Below are 22,998 nucleotides of genomic sequence, written 5' to 3'. Positions count from 1 at the left end.
CTGTACATACATATAAACATATGTACTGTATATACATATACATTTTAACACTGAACCGAGTATCTAATGACCAATCAAAACCACTATTTCAATATACAAAAATTAACCTTTGTATTTTTCTAGTATATTAAGTTTGAGATCTCTTTTGAAATGTACCGCTGTTTTACTTTCTGCAAGTTGGGCCGGTAGACCATTCCAGAACTTGACACCCTGAACCGATATGCACATGCTTTTAAGAGTAGTGTGGATTGTAGCCTGTTCAAAATGTCATGTCATGTCATCTTCCAAACCGCTTATCCTATACAGGGTCGCGGGGAGTTGCTGGAGCCTATCCCAGCCGTCAATGGGCGAAGGCAGACTACACCCCGAACTGGTCGCCAGCCAGTCGCAGGGCACACATAGACACCGTCACTGAGCGGGAATCGATCCCACGCTGCCCGCACACAACTCAGGCGTGTGTACCACTACACTATCAGTGGACGCTGTTCAAAATGTAATAACCATATTAATCCATACCACCCATCTCTGTCTTGAAATCTTTTTTGGAATATTTGATGGCAATAGATTATGTCTTTCTTTATACATCATTTGCGCTGTTTTAAAATCTACAAGATGATAAAATTTGAATACAGTATCAGTGATTTCAGAAACAGATCATTGGTGTGATCAAGGTAGCCTACATTATTCACTACTCTAAAAGCTCTTTTTTGCAACATGCATATCGGTTGTAGGGTGCTCTTATAAGTATTACCCCACACCTCCAGACAATAAGAAAGGTATGGTAATACAAGAGTACAGTACAATGTATACATTGAATTATAACTTAAAAGACCCTTAATTTTCCCTAGTTTCCCCACACTCAGTGCCACTTTAGATCTGACATAATTTACATGTGATTTCCAGGTAAGTCTAGAATGATAACTCCTAAAAATGTATTCTCATATATCCTTTCCAGACTTTTAGTAACTAAATACTTTTAGTATATATATATAAATACACTGACCAACTGATGATTACAATTCGTCAATTTGTCCATCACGAAAAATGATGGACTGACGAACGACCAAGGCCGCTGACGAATGACGGACAAGCAACGTTTTGTGAAATGCCCACCTTTGGACAAAAGCATACAATTCCCTATGAAAGCGTTAATTTATCACACATATTTGTGATATGCATATTGCATGTTTCATTATTGCAATGAGGAATTTTTTTCATATATCGTGCAATATTACTGTATAGCATGAATTTTGTACAGGTGTGCTCACATTAAAAGGCCACTCTAAAATTGGCAATTTTACTGTACTGGGTCTGTGGGTTCAGAAAACCAATCAGTATCTGGGGTGAACACCATTTGCCTCACACAGTGCAACTATAATGTAATGTGTACTTTTCGGTGCTTTCGTGCTTTGGATTTTATATAAATAGAGCACATTCTTAATAGCCACTGTTTCTTCTGAATGCCAGGAAATAAAATGATAACGTTTTGCAAGTGACAAATGTTGGGTGATGGTTTGAGGTCCCTCTGAAAGCTATTATCCATCATGCAATGTTGCCAGCAAATCCTAATGACACTCTTTTGTGCAATGGAAAGAAGTAAGACGTGTCCGTAGCTACAGCAGTTGATCATATTCAAAGGAATTAGGAGTGCTGTGACATTTACCTAGTGACAAAGTTGTCAGCCAGCCTCAGTTCTACTGTATGCCTGTCGATGTTTGGTGGAACAAATAGTAGACCTTTCTTGGCACACAGTGTTGCCAGGTTGGGTGACAGGATCTGACAGACGCAACGCTTTGGGCAGATCTGTGCTCGAACTGCCATGGCAACTGCCAACATCAAATACAGAAACAGCCTCTCCATGGTCCCTGCCCGTCTCAAGTGGACACCTGAAGAATAAAAGTGACAGAGAAAGACAGAGACATTTATGACTTACGGCTCATCTCAAAGGGTATAGTTTAAGACTTTGACCATATGAAAGAGAGAGAGAGAGAGAGAGAGAGAGAGAGAGAGAGCAATCTTTGTACCAATATACTTTTGTGGTGCTGAGTGAAGCCCTACATCTAATATATATATATATATATATATATATATATATATATATATATATATATATATATATATATATATATATATATATACTGCTTCTCCTCACAAGGGTCACGGGCATGCTGGAGCCTATCCCAGCTGTCTTCGGGCTGTAGGCGGGGTACACCCTGAATTGGTTTCCAGCCAATTGCAGGGCACAAAGAGACAAACAAACATCCGCACTCACAATCACACCTAGGGGCAATTCAGAGTGTCCAATCAACCTACCAAGCATGTTTTTGGAATGTGGGAGGAAACTGGAGTTCCCGGAGAAAACCCTCGCAGGCACTGGAAGAACATATATATATATATACATGTGTATATATATATATATATATATATATATATATATATATATATATATATATATATATATATATATATATATATATATATATATATATATATATGTATGTATGTATATATATATATATATATATATATATATATATATATATATATATATATATACAGTGCAATACAACACATTTCATAACAGCTAGAGCTGTAACAAAGCACTTTACAAACAATACAATAAATTAAAAAAACAATAAAAGGCTGTGATGCACGTATTAATAAATATAGATATAAATAAATTATATATAAAATATAAATAAAAATATAAATACATAAAGCCAATAAATTTACATAAAACACTATATACAATCGACACCGGAAAAGAGCCGAAAGTTTCAGGTCTGATCAAAAGCCAGAGAAAAGAATTGTGTCTTCAACCGGGTTTTAAAAAAGGACAGAGAGGGGGCTTGCCTAACAACCAATGGGAGTTCATTCCAGAGGGAAGGACCAGCAACAGAAAAGGCTCAATCCCCTCAGAGGCTCTGCTTGGTCCTCAGCACCTCGAGCAGCGCCTGGTCCGCAGACCTGAAGGTGCGTGGGAGTGGAGGAGCTCTAAGAGGTACACACCTAGGGGTGAGCCCATTTAATGATTTAAAGACAAATAGGAGAATCTTAAATTGAACCCTGAAATGCACTGGGAGCCAGTGAAGAGAGGCCAGAATTGGTGTTATGTGCTCAATCGTCCGAGCTCCAGTTAGAAGGCGGGCAGCAGCATTTTGGACCAACTGGAGACGTTTGAGGGGGGACTGGCTGACTCCAAAATAAAGTGCATTGCAGTAATCTAGCCGAGATGTAACAAAGGCATGGATGAAGTGCTGATGGGAAAGAGGGGCTTTACCTTAGCCAGCTGACTAAGATGAAAGAAGCTCAACTTAACAACAGCGCTGATCTGCTGGTCCAATTTAAGATCACTGTCCAATTCATAACCTCCATCTTCTAGCCGCATCTGCCATCATTAGTAAGCAATAGTGCTTGTAATTTATCAGCACAGGATAATAGAGCGAGGGAGAGTAGAGCTCACGAAAACTAGTGAAAACCTAGTCATTCATGGCAACCTTGATCGGGGTTTGAAGGACATGGCAGAACTAGGATTAAAGGGATCACAGTGCAAAGGCACAGCCACACATGCTTACACATCAGAATAAAGCCTCAAATAGGCATTCAATTGAGTCAGAATCCGACAACAAGCCCACATTATCAGTTGAACTCTTTTAGTCTGGACATTTTTTTTTTAAATATCCATATTCTTTTATTCAGGTTGTACATTTGATAATCAATTCTCTTTTAGCGTATCTGATTTCATCAAGCGTCTAGGAAGGAAAGAAATGATGAGAAGATAAATAATGGCTACGGACCTGGTAAATGGCATATTCAGAAGCACACAAACTACTCTTTCTGCTTAAAGCGGAAGTCAACCCAAACATTTTTTTATTCCAGAATATGTTCTATGCAGGCTCACTAGTTTTCTGAAGCTGAGCTATGATTGGTCGTTATCTGAGCCCTGCGGGTGTGTGATGTCATTTTCAGTCGACAGAAGTGACAAAATGGCCACCCCCAAGGTTGGGTAAAAACGGGTGGATTTTGTTTCTTAACTCATATTCCACAAACACAATATTAATCAGAATTCCGTCTTTCAACTAGTGGGCATGCATAGAACATAATCTGAACACTAGGACTACCGGGATTTTCAAAAACTCAGTGAAGTACAGAACGCTGCCAAAACACGTGTAGATTCCTAACTAACAACTCTGCTACCTACCATTAGCAACCTACCATTAGCACCTTTTCATTTGTAAATGTGCCATCGTTTGTTGAATCGTTGAGGGGGGGAGCTCTTACATTGGAATGCAGGGGGCGGGGGAGGTTTCTTTCAACGAAAAGCAGGGGTAAAGGTAGCCCCTGCAAAGTCTCTGTATTTATTTGGATGTTTTAGCTTGACCCACTTTCTGTCAGGTTTTGATGTGGGAGAACCCAATCACTGACTTGGTTGCTGTGGCTCAATGAAGGGTCTGCTAGCATAGTCTTGAGTAAAGGCCAGCACCTTTTTGGTGTAGTTTCTCCACTTGACTGTGCAAAGCTTTTGACTGCAGCCTCCTTGGCTTGATAGTGTTGGGTTTTGTGAGATTCTCTACTCTAAAACTCTAACAGCTTTGGTCAAAAGTTGTAACCCAGACAATAACAATTTACATACATTTCTGTTCACAAAACAGTAGGAGATGCACCTAGCACTGGAATGTGGTGTTATCAATGATTTGGGATGAAGTTGGGGAATGAAGTTGATGGAAGCATTCATGGATAAGGGTAGGACTGTCACCACAGACAACTTTTTTACATCTCTGTTACTTGCACGACGACTGCAAAGTCGGCAAGCCATCATCCTCGGCACAGTGAACAAGATTTGTCGGAAATTTCCTCAATCAATAAGACGGATGGACCATAACGAATTCAGCACTCAGGTACAGTATTTTGCAGATATTTTTTGTTGTTCGGGACTCTTGTTTTTCATCAATGCCTTGTCTACATGTAGCCCGGGTTTTTTAGCAACCATATACAACCATATACCCCCCCCCCCCCGCCTGCGTTGGAATACACATTAAAAAAACGCATCCACACGAAACCACGAAAGTGCGTTTTGAAACGCATGCCAAGCCTCTGGGTGGCAGTAGTTAGCCAAATACTGTCCATTCAGAAGGATTTTACGTCCTTTGACGTCACTTCTACGAAACCAAAAACACGGTGCCAATCTCTTTCGAGAGAACCGACAAGAGGTCAGAATTGCTTTTAAACCTTTCAACGAGAAGCAGTGGTTGGTTGCGGACAAATAAGTAAGCAAAAAGCGCATCGAGAATGGCTATAAACGCAACGCCGCGAGAATCCATGTTGACTCGCATGAAAACACAAGTCGCGCAATGACGCCAAAGTATTCTTGTTAACCGTCCACAGCAAAACGCGATCCGGAGATATCTGGAGGTAGGTCCCCGGAGTTTTGCGTTTTCACTGAAAAAAATCCGGGGACGTGTGGATGATAGGCCTAACCGCAGGCTTATATCCGGCGTTTTCAAAAACGTGTAGACAGGGCCCAAGACGTCCAAGTGAAAATTGAAAATAACAATTTATCTTATCTTATTCATTCGGTGTTTTCAACCACTGGAGCCACGCTGACAGCATATGCATCAAAACGGAAAAAGACTGTCTACATTCTTAGCAGCATGCACAGCCTGATTGAGACCGATGAGACCACTAAGAAGAAGCCAACCACAGTCACCCAATACAACATGACGCAATAACGCCACTGTACGTTCTGTTGCATCTTATAAATACACATGTAGCCAATGCAGACAGATGCCATGGCAATGTCAGGTAGGTTGTGATCATGCAAATGCTGAGTGAGGGTCACTGAAATGCCAGTGACACAAAGAATAGAATGCCAAAATCTCAACACTGATTTATGGACGCTGTCTGGATCCATTGGTTTTTGAACATGTTGAGCCATTTTTCATACATGCTTTATATTTTCTATGTGATACAATTCCTGTACTTGTAATTCTGTTCTTAGTGTATTCACAAAAAGAAATAAAAATGTCATTGATGCACTTCAATCTCATTTCCTTCTGTATCTGCCAGTCGCATGTGCTTTTAGCTCATAAATAAATCTAAACAAGAATAAAACATATGTGTTGATCTCATCTAATTTACTCAGTGGCTCAATTCATGTCGTCATTCATTCACAGGCAAAATGATTGCACAGCACAAGTTTCTTCCAAATGGGTGTGTCTGTGCCCCCCCCATCCAAACTATGCGCCAGTAATTGCTTCATATCCAGAACAAAAGCATCTGAGCACCCTCTTATGTAGATTGTTAACTAAAAGCCTGAATTGGAGACCCTGTGGTACAGAAGTGGGAAACGTAAATTGGCGGAACCTTGGTACATCTAATGACTTCTGCTTTAACTTTGTGACTGTTAGAGTTAGACAAAATAAAAAGGTTAAGTGTAGATTTGTGCAGAAATTTATCTTCTGAATTTCAGGTTGTGATAGGTGGCAAAAATAAATCATATAATAAAACAGCAAATTAGGTTTTTAATAAGAGCTTGAATAGAGACAGACAGCTGTAATATGGACAAATATCTGCAGAAATAAATGTAAGTGATGATCCCTGATTTTTTTATTTTTTTATTTCTCTTTCTACTTGAAAGAGAAAAAGAATGTGTCCAGTTGAGTGCCTTCTAACTCACATGCACTTGCACTACACAGAGAATGAGAGCAGGCTCATGACCCTTATAACACAAGAAAAGATATGAGCTCATTAATTACACCACGCAACGGCTTTAAGGAGAGCGAACAAGTAAGCGAGAAAGAGAAATGGAAAGGAAACTAGGGAGAATTAGCAGCGAGACGAAAAAGAGAGCTCAAACAGCCCCCTAATTAAAACGAGCGCCGAGGTGTGAATATGGATGTAAGAGTGATGAATTTCATTAAGAGGAAACCAGGTAGCGTAAGTGACGCCCTTATTGCAGTGTTCTGCTAACTTGTGATCCACAAATGAAAATACAGCAGAGGCAGCATCGGTTATATAGTATTAAAACAAATGGCTCCTGAGAAGAGCTCAGTTTCACTCAGTCACACACATCATACGAAATACACTTTACTTACTTGAGCAAGTGACATGCACCGTGGCTCGGATCAAACTGAATTGTGAATTAACCAAAGGGATTATGTATATGGAAGAAAATGTATGCAATATTTGTAGTGGTGCGTAAAATATGATTCTGCTTCACATATGTGCAGGCGGCCTTATCCACTTGTTTGAAACCCTCACAGTGACAGCCCGGTTCTCTGGGGGTCTACCATCAAGCCAGTTTTACTTCTGGCTTGTCTACTGATGGCAGCACAAATGGATTCTCCACATGCTCCATATACTGAAACTGATCTTAGTCTGCATTTAAATCTCATTGGGGAGTGGGGGGAAAAAATCGCAATGGGATAACTGAGAGACTTGGCAGCTAGAAATGGCTGTTTGGATGTACCCATGCAAATCCAAATCTTTTGAAGCTCTCTTTAAACCCGTAACGGGAGATTTCAGTTGAGTTTACAAGATCCCCTGCCGCTTTTCCACACTTAATGTTGATCCAGTTTTGTATGGTGGCAACAATGGCAATAAATTGCATTTGAAATTGTGCGTCAAACATCAAACTGAAAACAAACACAAGTAAGTGTAGGTTCTTTGAAATCAGAACAAATGTTCATGTTCAATACTATAGAGCTGTGCGATATGACCAAAAGTTTATATCTCAATATTTTTGCCAGATATCTTGATAACGATACGATAAAGATATTGCTATGGGTTCAGTGAACACTCAGCATTTTTTTTTTTTTAAACAAAAAAACAAAATATCAATCAAAAGGATGTGGAAAGCGTGGAGGCTTTTTAACATTAGAACTCACTAACAGCCATCAAGTAAGTCAGCAGTGAATGAAAAATAATTCAATTGACATTGAACTGCAACTCTGCTTCACTGATAAATAATTGGATACTACAACATGAGTGTTTGCTGTGTTTATGTGCGTGCGTGCATGTGTTGTTCTTTACCAATTTGTCCATACACGGCCCTGGTAAAGTCATCGCCTAGCCCTATTTAATACTGTAGCTTACTTGTGGACAGCACTGCCGTGTTTGAATTGAGTTTATCATGATGGCAATTCCCCATTTGTTTGTCACCCTCCATGGACAAATAAAAATGCTCCAAAGTAATAAACCGATGGACAAACAAACATAAATACTGTGTGTCATGAATTCTTTTCACTTCTATTTGTGTAACACGAGCATTATAGCAGGCTATTGCTACAACAAGGAACCGCTTATATTTGACTTTTGCAGAGTAGTGTCCATTTACAAACTACAAAATAACCTTATTCAATTTGCTTTCAAGTATCTTTGATGATTTTTGCTCAGCAATTCAAATTACACAACCAGGTTGACTCTCAGTGAAACTAAATCTGAGCAGACAGGCTAGTATGATTAAGTTCCTGGCACCAGTAACTAGGAAATGTTACATCCTACTCAAAATCTTCAAAATGTAAGTACTGCAAAACATATAGGACTGTAAAATGTTTACTTGCTTAAAAGACAATGTATTTTGTAATTTAAATTTTCCAGCTGATGAAGCGTGTGACTGAGGTGGCAAGAAGGAGAAGACAATGTACTGAAATAAGATCATGTAAAGGATTTCCTTAAAGCGGAAGTCAACCCAAACATATTTTTTTCAAAAATATGTTCTTTGCAGGCTCATTAGTTGAAACACGGCATTCTGATTAATATTGTGTTTGTGGAATAAGAGTTAATCCACCTGTTTTTAGCAATCACCGAGGGCGGCCATTTTGTCACTTCTGTTGACTGATAATGACATCACAACTGCTCAGTGCTCAGGTAACGGCCAGTCACGGCTCAACTGTTTTCTGAAGCTGAGCCGTGATTGGTCGGGCCGCCCGCAGAGATGGCTAAAAACAGGTGGATAAACTATTTTTCCACAAACGCAATATATAACTAGAATGCCCTGTTTCAACTCGTGGGCTTGCATAGAACAGATTCTTGAAAAAGATGTTTGGGTTGACTTTAAATGAAGATGATGGCATTTCAACTTTGCCAACATCAAGTTTGATTCAAAATCTTAGTGAACACAGTATGCATGAATATATTGTCAACTGGCAAAGATGATTGAAAACAAAACTTTTTCATGTTGTAAGTTAATGCCAACAGTGGCATTAACACAACATGAGAGGTGCTCATGTTGGTCCCCTGTTATATCACTGTAGTAGGTGAGATGCACTTGTGGAAATGTGTTGTTCAGGCACATTCAATAAAGATGTTTTCATTGGATAGCAGATTGACAGAATCCCTACGGCTACTTAACCAACACCCGTCCTTCCTGTGCTTTTGTTTCCACTCACTGGCTTTATTTTCCTGTGTCTGCTAGAATACACCTTCCGGTTAAGCTAATGACTTTACCCATTTGAACAACAGGGGTCAGCAGCTGCTTAAATGCATCACAATTACTCGTTATGTAATTATTGAGCTTGCATGAGCAAGCTAAACACACAAACACAAACTCAGCCACCAGTGTCAACACACAATAATCATGGCTCTTTTGAAATCAAATAATAGCAGCAGGACATTGAATGCATCCATATTAAATAGACATTGTGTATGCATAAACAAAGATTCTCTGTGAGATGATCTCTTTCAGAAAGCAATAGAAAGAGCGAATATGGATATACTTGGGCTCTAACTGTCAAATGCAAGTTCATCTAATATATGTACACACAGAGTAGGAGGATACTGCATGTCAACATACAAAAGCTACTCAAATATGGATTTTGGATCCATATTTAACCTCCTATGGCTTAGTGGCCACATACGTGGACAGCACTTTCTAGCTCATGTGTCCACAAGCGTGTGCACTGTGGAATTGTGGGTGTTTTGGACACATATGTGGCCACTTACACTGCCATTTTGTGGTCTCAGAAGAGTATTACATACTGCAGTCAAAATACAAAATACAATTCAATACAATACAAAAAACTAAAAGAAGATGCTTAGTTTTCTTCTAATTAGGTTCCAATAAGCCCAAATAGCAAAAAGAAATAAAAAATGCATGTAAAAAAAACAGCTTGAGCCTTAGGAGGTTTTAAGCACTTAAAAATATGCATTTTGTCTAAATGAGAAAAAAATCGACCCAATAAAACAGGAAGTAAGATAAATGCCCGTAATTGTATACTGCGCTGAATATTGGCAGCAATGTGATACTTAAAGTGGTGGAGCTGTGTAATATCTGGCCTTTAATGTGGTTGCCATATCATTACATCCAAACCTTTTTTTCAGTTGGTAAACTGACTGGAGTGTAACAGTGATTTGATAATTATGGGCTCGCGCAAGACATTCAACGCAAAATATTCCAACTGCTCGTGTTCAAAACACATGTTACAGCATAACAATGATGAAGAAGACCTTGTGATGAGTGGTGTCTCTGTTCATTGTGGTGTCTCTGCTCATTGTGTTTTGACACATTTTGCTTTCTTTGCCGCTGTAAAGGCAAAGGGGGGGGGGCAAACTATTCTGAACGTGTGGACACACGTTATGCGGCAGGTGTGAAAGTTTGGGCCCACCTAAACTAAGCAAAACAAAACACAATTTCATGATACAATAATACAGTATGTGGAAGTGATGTTGATGAAATGATTAGACTTTTAAATGCGACTTTACAATAAGTTCCTGTTATTACGATTACATCTAAATATTTGTCACCGTGTTCTGTGATTGGATGAGTTGATATTTGTTGCTGTCCAAAGAAAATCCTGCCTCTCACATTATTATTTTTCACATTTTAGCATAACTAGATTCTAGGGGTTGTCCTACATGCCTTAAAAGCAAGAATCCAAACAACACATTGTTACAAACTGAGAAAAGCATGAATGACTCACAAACAAAGGTGAGCAAAGTACTTACACTATGTGCTGAAATCGAAGGTCAGATACTTCGGTAAAACATTACTCTGTTAAGGCCCTGATACACCAAAACGACGTTCACCAACAGTGACCTATATTTCTCAAAAAATACTTGTAAACATGTTTCACTTTTTGGGCACCAATCCTTTTTTTAATGTAGTGGAGAGTGAAATTAAATGAGTAAAATTCGGGAGAAGTACTGTGCTAAATAAAACTACACACTTGTATTGTCTTTTACTTAATCCCAGAGCTAGGCATCGGCTCTCCGTCCCCGGTTTCCATCCTGCATATTCAATCGACCCACGTGGTCCCAGTCCCAATCGGTCAGAGTCAGCCAATTACCGATACCGCGTCACATGCAGGTGCCGCACTACTGACACACAGTCGAGTAAGGAAACAATAAAAAATAAAAGGGTGTGGTGTACCTTGCGCTTTACAGACAGAATGACATGTGTCCTATATCCGTTTTATTTCACTGATGACAAAGCATGACAAAGTGTGTGTGTCAGTTGTTTTTGTTTGATATTTTTTCTTTGTTTGGCGGCGTGTCTGCTTGTGACGTACAGATTACGTAATCGACGCCGATTGGCTGTTGCCGGCGAAGGACGGCCCAGGACCAAGTGGGTTCGATTGAATATGCACGACGGAAAGGACGGAGGGCCAATCCCCAGCTCTGCTTAGTCCAAAACGTTTTGTTTTGTTTTGTTTTTCTAATATGCATAATTTAATCTACACGTTAAAAAAGTGGTATGCACCTGGAATGGAAAAAAAAACCTTTAAAGATTAGGAGGAACATGTTTTTTTAGCAATCTAAATTAGTACATTCTAACAAGTCGGTATGTTATGTCTTTTATTGTTAGGTGTTGCCATTGAGGGTTTGTGGAAAAAAGGTCATGTTGTGTTAACTTGGAGTGCTGAAATTTCTGATTGTTAAATGCAACACGGGTGCGTAGATGCTACAATATGTTAGCGTAACACAACAGGACATGCACGGTAGCCTGTGTGAGCTAACTAAAGCTAGCTTTCAGAAACTGTCCCAATATGAGAAATGAAATCGGGCATCAGCCACAGCGTGCTTCCTTTTCAGATGCTAATTCATCACGGCATTATTAGCTATGAACGTGAGATTTACATCGTATGAAATGCGCCCAGACTCGGTTGCTAACGGTAACGCTAACTCGGGAGCCATGACACCATTACCCCCAATGCTTCTGTTCACATCACGGACGACCCGGATTACCAATACTGCGCATGTGCGTAGAGAAACATGCAGGCCAGGCCGTGGGATACAAGGATTTTTTCGAGAGGAAAATAGCCGCAAATAATTAGATATAAAAATAAATGACGCATCCACTATTAGAATTAACTGTCGATGAATTAGGAGGGATTTGGAGAAGTGGCCAAATATGATTCTGGATATGAGCTCAAGGATAGAGGTGGTTAAGATAAATCTTCTGCCAAATCTGTTATACTTGTTCCAGTCTCCGCCTGTGTTGGTTCCGAAAAAAAAAAAAATGTGGAGTGGAATAAGTGGATATCGAGGTTCATATGGGGAGGAAAAAAAACTAAGATCAGATACAAAACTCTGCAGCTTCCTAAAGGCAAAGGTGGGCTGGCTTTGCCAGGCCTCCAGGAATACTTTTACGCTGCACAAATTATGCTCTTGATATACTGGTGCAAGGATGGGCATGTTGCAAAATTAAAAATATTGAAATAAGGACGGCTGACGTTGAGATATGGAATTTAATGGCACACAAGCGTCTGTTGAAAATTTGAAGTAGCCAATTGGGAGAAATAACCAAAACTACAACAGAAATATGGAATGTGACTGTTGAAAAATATAAGTTGGAAAGAGAGGCAAAGGTTTTAAACTGGTCCGCATTTGACGACAGGTTTGTTCCTGGGGTGAATGACAAAGTATACAGACAATGGACAAATGAAGGGATTATAGTAATGTGCACAATAGTTGAACTGGGTAAACTGCAGAGTTTTGAAAAGTTGAGGGATAGATTTGCACTGGAGGGGCACAGCCAATATCCATCCATCCATTCTCTATACCGCTTATCCTCACAAGGGTCGCGGGCCTGCTGGAGCCTATCCCAGCTGTCTTCGGGCAGTAGGCGGGGGACACCCTGAATTGGTTGCCAGCCAATCGCAGGGCACACAGAGACAAACAAACATCCGCACTCACGATCATATCTAGGGGCAATTTAGAGTGTCCAATCAACCTACCATGCATGTTTTTGGAATGTGGGAGGAAACCGGAGGATCCGGAGAAAACTTACACGCACACACCAACAGACATTAACATAAGTGCATGCATACAACTTTGTCTAGTGGAATGGAATGTGGCTTTGAGGGATATCTGACAGGGGTAGGAGTAACTAAGGATGTCTGCAGCTAGATGACCAGGTCCTTGAAGTGACAAACCATAGATGGAGAAGATCAGAACCAACATTTTTTATTAGACTTATCTGTCGGGACAACACTATATATGTGAGGGTTGCATCTTCGAAAGCGCCCTTTTCTCACTTCGCAAGTGTTCGCGAGGCAAGAAAAGAAGCCCAGATCTGACCTTGTCTGATTCCTGTATTTCAGAGATTGAAAGAAACAGACAAGCAAATTCAATCAACTTGTATAAGTCTTTATTTACACTAGATGCCTTCTTGAAAGATAAAACGAACACGCATTGGAAAATAGTTGTTTTTTGTGAACTAAGAATTGATCTTATATCCTTAGTGAGTGACCTGCTGAAATTTCCAACAGTACTTTATTTAGAAATAGTCTCGGCCAGTCCTTCCATTGTCATGTGTTCCAATTGGCTCAGTGGCGCAAGGTATCATGGTCTATGTAGTTCACAGTGGTGTGTTCGGCTGAACTGGGAAAAAGTAATGTTTTCTGACAGAGATATGCTGCTTTTAATATCGTGACATGACGACGACAATATTGTGGCTATTTTAATGTCACAATATTCCTGTTATATGAACAGCCATATGCAGGTCTCTCTCTCTCTCTCTCTCTCTCTCTCTCTCTCTCTCTCTATATATATATATATATATATATATATATATACACCATTCTTCTAGTAAATGCTAGTTTGGGATTTGAATTTACTTAAAAGCACCCTTTGCGCTCTCAGCTATGCATTCACCAGAAGTAACCGCCGACTTTGAGGCTGATTTTCGATTCAGATAGTAGGCAGTGTAATAAACTGCAGAATGCATTCATGGGCAAAATGTAATTAGTGGATTTTAGGGCTGGGTGAGTATGCATTATATATATATATATATATATATATATATATATATATATATATATATATATATATATATATATATATATATATATATATATATATATATATATATATATATATATATATATATATATATATCTTTTAGAATCATTGGCCGATAGATCGGTAATACCGAATTGAATATATGTCTGATGTGCCTTAAGTACGGATGCTCAATGTCACACTCATCTCACCTCCAGATCATCAAAAACCAAATATGCGCTATGAGGTGGGGAGTGATGGGGGCGGGAACTCTTCAACATAGTCTTTGCATCTGCCGTTGTCAATGACGTGATGTCATCTTAAGTAGACTTCTCTATCAAATGTAGAGATCAAGGAGCGATCGTCTAAAAAATATTTCTACGTCCTGCCACCCCACTGCTCTGTCAGTCTCCTCATATCCTCAATGGAATTTCTGGTAGCAAGTGCTAGAATGTAAACAGAGTGAGGAACACGGAAGTGTTGCTCACGTTTGGCACAAATTGAATCCCACTTGAAATAAAAAGCATAAAGTGGACATACATTAAGTTGCAAATGGAGAAATGAGAGGAGCCCTTATGGAAACACATTTAGTTCTGGAAACACTGCGGCAGGTGGTGTCATGTTCTGTGCGTATGCGTGTCACTCCGCAGAAAAAATTCATTCACATTAGAAGTCGTTTTTGTAATGTGAATGACTACATAAAAAGATTAGATTCAACAAAAAATCTAAAATGGGCATCATGTCCTGAAATATAATTGTAGCCTTTAAGCAGTGGCTAAAAAATAATCATGACAAAGGCAAAATGGGCTGCATTGTTGGTACAAATTAGTAGTACACAGTCTTATCAATTGTAGCTCATGAAAATAATATTACATTACTTTAGGAACATTTGTAGACATGGGAGTGGCGCATATTTGTGTAATAGTTATTACAAATGTGTATTTCAGATGGTGATGGAATTCTGCATGTAATAATGCAATGGGATTGCTATCGGCACAAATGTGTGTGTGACGATTCGGTTAAATTGGTCAGTGGTGACTTCGCAAAAAGAGTTCTTTTGAATGCACACATTAGCTTTAATTGACTTAGCTGCATTTACTTGATTTATCAGTGATGTCAAACAGGTGGTGGTGCGAGAGGCATGGTTTGGCACAAATTAAAATGTGTTCCACACTCTGGGTTCTGCATTTGCTAGTAGAAGGAAGCAGCCAGCCTCCGCGAACACTTGCCACTGAACGAGGCAGAAGAGGAGACGGTCAAATGTCAGCAGGAATGTGCTGGTTGTTAATCTAATGAAAGCTGGGTTCACCAGTGGCCTAATAGTATGTGGGGAAAGTTCACAAAGGATAAGGGCTGCCACTTGCACACAAATGCTAAACAGTTCTAGACAGCTCCCAAATCTCTGTAGAGTGTATTTTAATGGACTGTTCATTTTTCAATGATATTCTGACACATCATGGGAGGTTTGTATGTTTGTATAGCACGATACTCAAATACTTTCAGGTTTAATGGTCATTTTACATGCTTTAAATACACACAAAGCAAAAAAATAAGAAGCTTTTAGAAGATTCTCACACGTAATAACAAGAAAATGACATGCCAAATGTTTATTTTCATGATGGGCTCTCTGGGGCGAAAAAAGAGACTTAAAAATGAATTGGGTGGGGGCTATGAATATTTAATTTAAGTAGTCGGAATTGGGTCACATATTTTTATGTTAAAATATATAAGACACAGCGAGTGGCAGTAATGGACTGCATCATAATAGTTAGAAGAGCAAGCTTTTTGTAAGACTGGCAAATGCAAGCAAGAAAAATTAGAACAGGTTTCAATTGGGGTGACAGGAGCTCAGGCTGTTAGGCCTCCACGTTGGCTCCAAAGTTTGAATACTGCAGCAAATGAGGAAACTAGCATAGTAAATGTGTATTAGTTGTTTGCAAGATACTGTATGAGTCTACTTCCTGAGCATTGTGGTGCCATTTAGTAAGGCACTGAACCGCTGTTAAATTGTGAAGTTACAATGTGAGGAGCCACCCCCGTACCGCACCTGCAGCGTTAAACACACGCCCACTTTCTCCAGAAGCCAGCAGTTACTGTTTGGTGGGCGCTGCTCGCTGCTGCCTTTGGGATGACATCATGAAAGAGGCACGGCAGCCACAACGGGGAGAGGAGGGATTTTGGTGAACCAGGCGTCTTACTTCCAGTAAGGGTTCATGTATATGCCAAAACTTAACTGTAGAAATCTTAGAATTACATGATGCACATTCTTAAAACAAAATTATAAGTTAGGAAAGAATCTGTTCAGGTACATGTACATTTTCAGATCAAAATGGTTCTGTAAATGCAGTAAATATACAATTTTTCAACATAGAAGATGATGACTTCATGGGTTTCAGCGAAGATAATTAAAGTGACTATGATTTCAAACACAGGAGAAATGAAGACAAATACTGTTTAGTGTTTATTTTCTCTTTGTTCTCTTCCGTTTTAATTAGCAAAATTGCTGCCACGTTAAATGTCACTGTTAGGAAAGAATCTGTTCAGGTACATACATGTACATTTACAGTTCAAAATCATTCTGTAAATGCAGTAAATATACAAATTTTCAACATAGATAGGTGTGGCTTCTATATCGTTTTTTCATTGTTTTATTTTAAAATAGAGTGGGTGCAATTTATGTAAAGGTACGGCTTATAGTCCAAAAAATACGGTAGTACATATCCCTTTGCATGCAAAGTATGTCCTTGTGTTGGATATCTTTAGACTGTAAAAATCTCTGCCACCGCCTACGTACACTTAAACGACCCAGAAGTGGAAGTCTTGCGTTTCCTCCTGAAACAACCTTGCGTTATTTTGCAATAATTGTTTTATTGTGAAATAACGCAATAAAAAGTGAACATTTATTGCGTTGTAATGCAAAAGTTTGGCAATAAAACACAATAGTATTGCATTATAAAGCAATCTTAAATATTCACGTCATGTCCTCTGGTGGGCTGCGGTCTAGTGACCGACGTGATGGGACTGGCAGCTAAATGCTATCTTGGTTAAACAGTTGTAAACAACTCAATTCCACTCCCAATACTCTCAATCGGTAAGTGTCTGTGCATAGGATATTAGCCAGATAATGAGCTTTAAATAATATGAGTGCACGGATGCTTTTTTGGGGTTGGGGGGACTGGCAGAATGGAAGGACGGAAGCGCTTTAAAAGGACGTGACGGACGGCCTCAGAGGATGATTATTTTTATGAATAATGACGGAGGGACAAGGACGAAAGGGTACCCAGGTCGCAGAGGACGGACCGGCAAAAAAGGGTAAAGTGCCGATCTCAAATATCAATTCAGGGATTATGTCCATTGTTTTTATTTATAGTCAAAATGTCAATGTTTTATGTCATTACTGCAGAGCGGAGCTTGGGTTGCTTTGAGGTGGGGGTCACGGGAACACGGGAATGTACAGCCATGACTACGTGGAGGTCTGGCCAGCCACCACTGCACTACGATGCGTAACGTTGGATAAACGTTTTTTTTTTTTTCTAACTCATTATCTTACAGAACTATTGCAAAGCAACGCAAGCAATGATGTGTGTAGCTTTCACACTATATTGTATTTGTTTTGCAAATCTACGCTTGTGTGAGTGTCCATTTACTGAAATGCCTTTGAGGCTCTTACAAATTAGTGCAGTTCACGCTGAACAGGCTAAAAAATCTTCGTCACAGTTAGTCCGATCACTATTTGAATGAGGAGCAAAGCATGATCATTAACTAAATCGTTTTGCACTGTTAAACGTCTGCTATGTAAGTTCAAGCTTCTCTAGCGGAATTAACTTAGCATACCTTGCTCCAAAGTGCGTCTACATGGTTAAGCAGTGATCAATATGACGTGATGTGATTTTTGTGGGAAATGTGTAAAAAAAAAAAAAAAAAAAAAAGGACCAGGCAAGTGTGACAGTCACTGCTGGATTTTTCTTTTAATTGTCCGCTGTATCAGCTATTTATGGCAAAGAGAAGCACTTGTGAACGACACCAGACCCTTTAAAATCAATATTAAAATGTTCTTTACTTTGAAGTTGGTATTGTGTTCAAACCTCTAGTTTAGCAAATTCATGTTTTATGTCTAGATGTGTAGACAATTCCCAGAGTAATCGATCGAATAATCGATTCCAAAAATATTTGTTTGTGAATTCCCTCCATCGTGCACGTAATAAAATATTGCGAACATTAGGACCACTCTTGTCATTTTTGCTAGTCTCTTTTAAAGAAAAGTTGTTGCTAGAGGGGTCGCAAAAGTCGCTAACTATATCGAATGTCGCTAAGTTGGCAACACTGCAGAAACAAGTCATAGCTCTTGCTTGCTACCTCACTTGCACTAGCCATAAAATAAAACACAACATATTTTATGTTTTATTTTGACTTCATGATCACTGTGAGGGCTTGTGCAAAGACTGCGGGTGGGCCGGATGTCACACCTGGGCCGCGCTTTGCCCAGGTATGATCTTGAGTGCAACCAACACTAGAAACGAACAGTGCCTTGTTACAGTGCCTTGCTCAAGGGGCACCCCAACAGTAGTGAACAAGTAGATTCCAAGTAGTTGCCAGTCTACATTTTGTCTTTAGTACTGTTTTCACCACAAGTCAAGTCAGATACTTTAAGACTAGTTCTTATACTAACTTTTTATTTCTCAACAATAACAATGAAAACATCAAATTTCTTGGGCTGTTTGGCTTGTGCTTAGTTAGAAAGCATATATATCTTGGTATGGTATGTTAGCATGTATGAAACGGCTCACAATTCTACAATAGTAGGGCAGTCCTTGAAGATTCTGTGAGTGTTATGTGTGTAACATGTTGAAGGTTGTGACAATGCTTCAGGAGCATATGTAGAGCATCTCCAAGTTTTTGGCATTAATTTGCCTTTGCAGAGCAACATCGCCCTGGAAATGTCTCGCTATGTCAGTGCAACGTGGATATTCACATTTGAATGGTGCAAAGAGAGGAGGAGAAGGACATGAAGTGGTGGGAGTATGACAAACACTTTCCATCATCATCCTCGAGGCATGAGGAGGCCACATGCTTACATAAGAATGCGCGCACAAAGCCCAGTGCAGATATACACATCTCCGCAAATACACACACAGACTTTCTTTGTATTGCTGCAGAATAGTAAATTGAATTGGCCTATGCAAGTCTACGGTAAACATATTATGACATATTGTAATTACCAGAGCTGGGCATTTTACTAAAAATTGAGCGTCCGTTATTCGTCATCCATCTGCAGCTGTCCGTCATTCCCCTTTTTTTTTACGGGGTGAAAACAATAGCACCCGTCTATAGGCCGGCCCGCCTCAATTTTTAAACGTCCGTCCGTCGGAGAGTCCGACTAATTCCCCCCGGCCCCAGATGAATGGCAGGCTGAATAAAGGGGTTTCCGTCCATGCTTAATCTGTCTATTAAAAACGTTTTCCCATCATTCGTCAACCGTCGGCAAAACGGGCGGCCATCAGTGTCGGATAGACGGACCGGTCCGTCAGATAGACGGAATGCCCAGCTCTGTTAATTACGCATTTCTTACACATGCTTTGAGTATATCATCGGGAAAAAAAATCTGTTTGAAGAAACAATAGAAAGCCTGGGAGCATTCATCTCTGCCTCTCATGTCTATCCACAATATTGTTTTCTACTGTACTGCACGGGTGCCTCTGACAGCCGTTATTGGAAGAGTGTGTGAGCAGGAAGGGGATTGCTATCTTTCTTCATCTCAACAATTAAACAGACAGACAAGTCAAAAAATATTGTGACAATACATTTCCAACGGGACGAAGATTCAGGCGTATTTCCTAACCCCAATGTTTCCCACTCAGATCCTCTAACATTAGAATGTCTTTCTTGGAGTAGAAGTAACCAGACAGCCTTTGCTTTCTTTTCCAAGGCCATTAGACTGAAAATAATTTGATTTTTGTGGCAATGTGGCAGTTGTTTTGCAATGCCGCTGTTGGATGAGTGGTTGTTTCTCAATATCAGAGCACACGCTGAAGTTATGTTTTTCATATTTTCACAGATAACTAAATTTACACAGTTATGTTTCCTGATAACTGTTGTCATTATCATTTATCCTAAATGGCACATACAGTGGATGTATCAAAGACAAAGTCATATTGGGAAAAAAAAAATCACCTTCAAAAATGGCAGTGCATTGCAAGATTGGAAGTACACGGATGTTACAAGATAGCACATGCTCAATCTACAGCTGGCAAAGGACAATAAATCAAACAAAGTATTAATTTGGTGGCATCATTGTGCGACAAATAGACTTTACTACTTACTTCAGACCAGAGGCGATTTAGGATCAGAGGTTTTGGGGTGCTACAAAGACCGGGGCAAAGCTGCGCATTGACCGGCTCCTCCGTATATAGTGAAATTTAGCATTTTCTGTCATGTCCTGTCTAGAATGAAATCCACTGATATATACTAAGTGTCTGTATGGTTTTAAATGATAGGATGGATAATAAATAAAAAAGATTAACATAAAATAGATTTAAAGAAATAATAAACCGAATACTAATACAGTATATAAATCCCTCTCCCTCCTCTCTTTCGCTCTCACTCTGTACCATCAACCAAAAGGCAGAAAACAAAGCAATGCGTTTTTATTCGTTGTCAAATAAGACATAAACGGATAACATTGATCCAATTTACAGCATTCTAGAAGGATAGGCCACATGATGTAACACTCTTACCTGAACTTGGCTCTTGTTTGCAGAAAAACAATCTCATTTCTAGAGGTGGATATTCCGTCAGCCTGTTAGTCCGTCACTGACGGACTCCTGTTTTACCGACGATTGACGGGACAGCTTTAAAAAAAGACAAGACTGACGAATGATGGAAGGAGGGTTTCATTCGTCAGTTTAATCGTCACCCCTCCACTAACGGACCGTTAGTTTGTCACTGGAGGAAGCCTGTTTTCTGACTGACGGACTGACTAACGATTACAATTCAGTTCGTCATGAAAAATGACGGACTGACGAATGACGGACGGTACCCTGGCCACTGGCGGATGATGAATAATGGAACAGCAAAATAAGTAAAATGCCCACCTCTGCTTATTTCCATGAAGCTACTTGTTTGTCAGTGCACACACACGTCAGTTAGCTAAACGATAGCAGCACTATTGTAATAATAACACTTTGCATACTATATCGTCGCTGTCCTGATAAAAACACTTAGGTCATTTTTTTTTTCTTTTTTTTTTTTTTAACGTGAATGAGGTTTCCGCGTTACAGACATCGCATTAACTTAAATTTAAAAAATCCAAATTGGACATTAGTGTTTTTCACAGGACAGTGACGATATGCTTGATTCTCTCATTCCAATCAGAAACCTGGAATGTTTCCTAGCTTGAGGAAAAAAAACTAAGCTAACTCGTACCTAGCAACATTACTGAACAGTAAATGCAGCAAAAATAGGAGCCTGGTATTGATAATAATGTGTTGGTGTTGAGTGGTATGTGATAAAGTTGCCACATACCCTTTTTAAAGCAAGGTACACTGTCACTTACACGTCGCCCCAAGGAAGACAGAGACAGCTCTGCGCACAGCGCGCACTGCACAGATCATTTTGGCTCGCTCATAAACAGAAGCAAAGCAAAAGGGGAGGTGTAGTGTATTTTTGTTGGTAAGATATTACATTTCAATCAGTACTGCATGTTTTCTTCTAGTTTGTAAAAAAGAATACAGGAAAAAAAAGAAAAATCTGGCATTCTATCATTGTCTTTTGGGGTGCTTCAGCACAACCAAAAATGGCCTAGAAATGCCTAAGCTTAAGCAGTTGGGAAAATACGGCCCGGGGGCCACATCCGGCCCACCCACAGTCTCTGACTGGCCCTCACTGTGACCATGAAGTCAAATCAAAACATAAAATATGCAGTGTGTTTTTTGGGGGAAAATGATATTTTCATGGTACTGAGGGACTTTTCCAATCTCTCTAGCAACTATTTCCCCCCCAAAAATTAGATTAGCAAAAATGACAACAGTGGCCGTAATATTAGCAACATTTTTATTTCCAGCACAGTAGAGAAGAAGGGAAAACAGATTTGGCTTGCTGTTATGCAAACCTACAGTTTCATATACTGTATTATAAGTAATAAGTACAAGTATTATAAGTAATCACTGTATGATTAGACATCACTGTCAATAATGTTAAACCTCATGCTTGTCTGTATATTTGGGAGTCCTGACTAGAAACGGCTGTTATGAGTTGGCAGTTTGGGCAAAAAAATAATGATATGATTTTTGATATGATTGAAGTGTCAAAATTGAATTTTAATGATGTTTTAAAATGTGTTTCTTGAAATTATAACTACATACCTTATCTACACACGTAGCAATTTATTGAACCAACATAATATGCTTTTGTAACTTAATTAAAAATAACATGGACAAAGTTGAGGTTAGCATGTTGGCTTGGCCCTCGGCAAGCGTTCCATTTTGTCATGTGTCTCCTTTGCAAAATTAATTGCCCACCTATGTCTTAACTTCTGAAGTGGCAGTTCAAATTGGGCGACACATGCCCACTATGAGACACCAGAAGAGTGTGGTTTCAAGGTTCATCAAATATTTATCACATAACATTCATTATCTTTTTATTACTAGAGGTGGTTGTCTTTTTGCACAATGTGCAACTACAGGGAATCAAATTGAACCTCCTATAAGCTTTGTGAAAAAGAATAAGAAACCAGCGGTTATGTGGCGCGAGCACATGATTTCTATTTTTGACAACAGTCTG

At 39.4% G+C, this 22,998-nt stretch overlaps 1 protein-coding gene across 3 annotated transcripts in view; it reads right to left on the bottom strand.

Annotated features, from left to right (window-relative positions):
- The window catches only part of lrfn5a (leucine rich repeat and fibronectin type III domain containing 5a), a 157,231-nt gene that overhangs the window by 40,250 nt on the left and 93,983 nt on the right, over positions 1–22,998 (bottom strand). For all 3 annotated transcript variants that reach the window (XM_086049974.1, XM_086049976.1, XM_086049975.1), the window contains one exon: positions 1,664–1,886. In XM_086049974.1, coding sequence (XP_085906100.1) covers positions 1,664–1,860 — 197 coding nt within the window. In that variant the 5' untranslated portion in view covers positions 1,861–1,886. The remainder of the gene's footprint in view (positions 1–1,663; positions 1,887–22,998) is intronic.

The sequence above is a fragment of the Filicampus tigris genome, chromosome 13 (assembly GCF_054856515.1).
Source record: "Filicampus tigris isolate MCC_2025a chromosome 13, RoL_Ftig_1.0, whole genome shotgun sequence".
Taxonomy (NCBI): Eukaryota; Metazoa; Chordata; class Actinopteri; order Syngnathiformes; family Syngnathidae; genus Filicampus; species Filicampus tigris.
The sequence above is the reverse complement of the archived record's forward strand: the minus strand, read 5'-3'. Positions and strand labels throughout refer to the sequence as shown.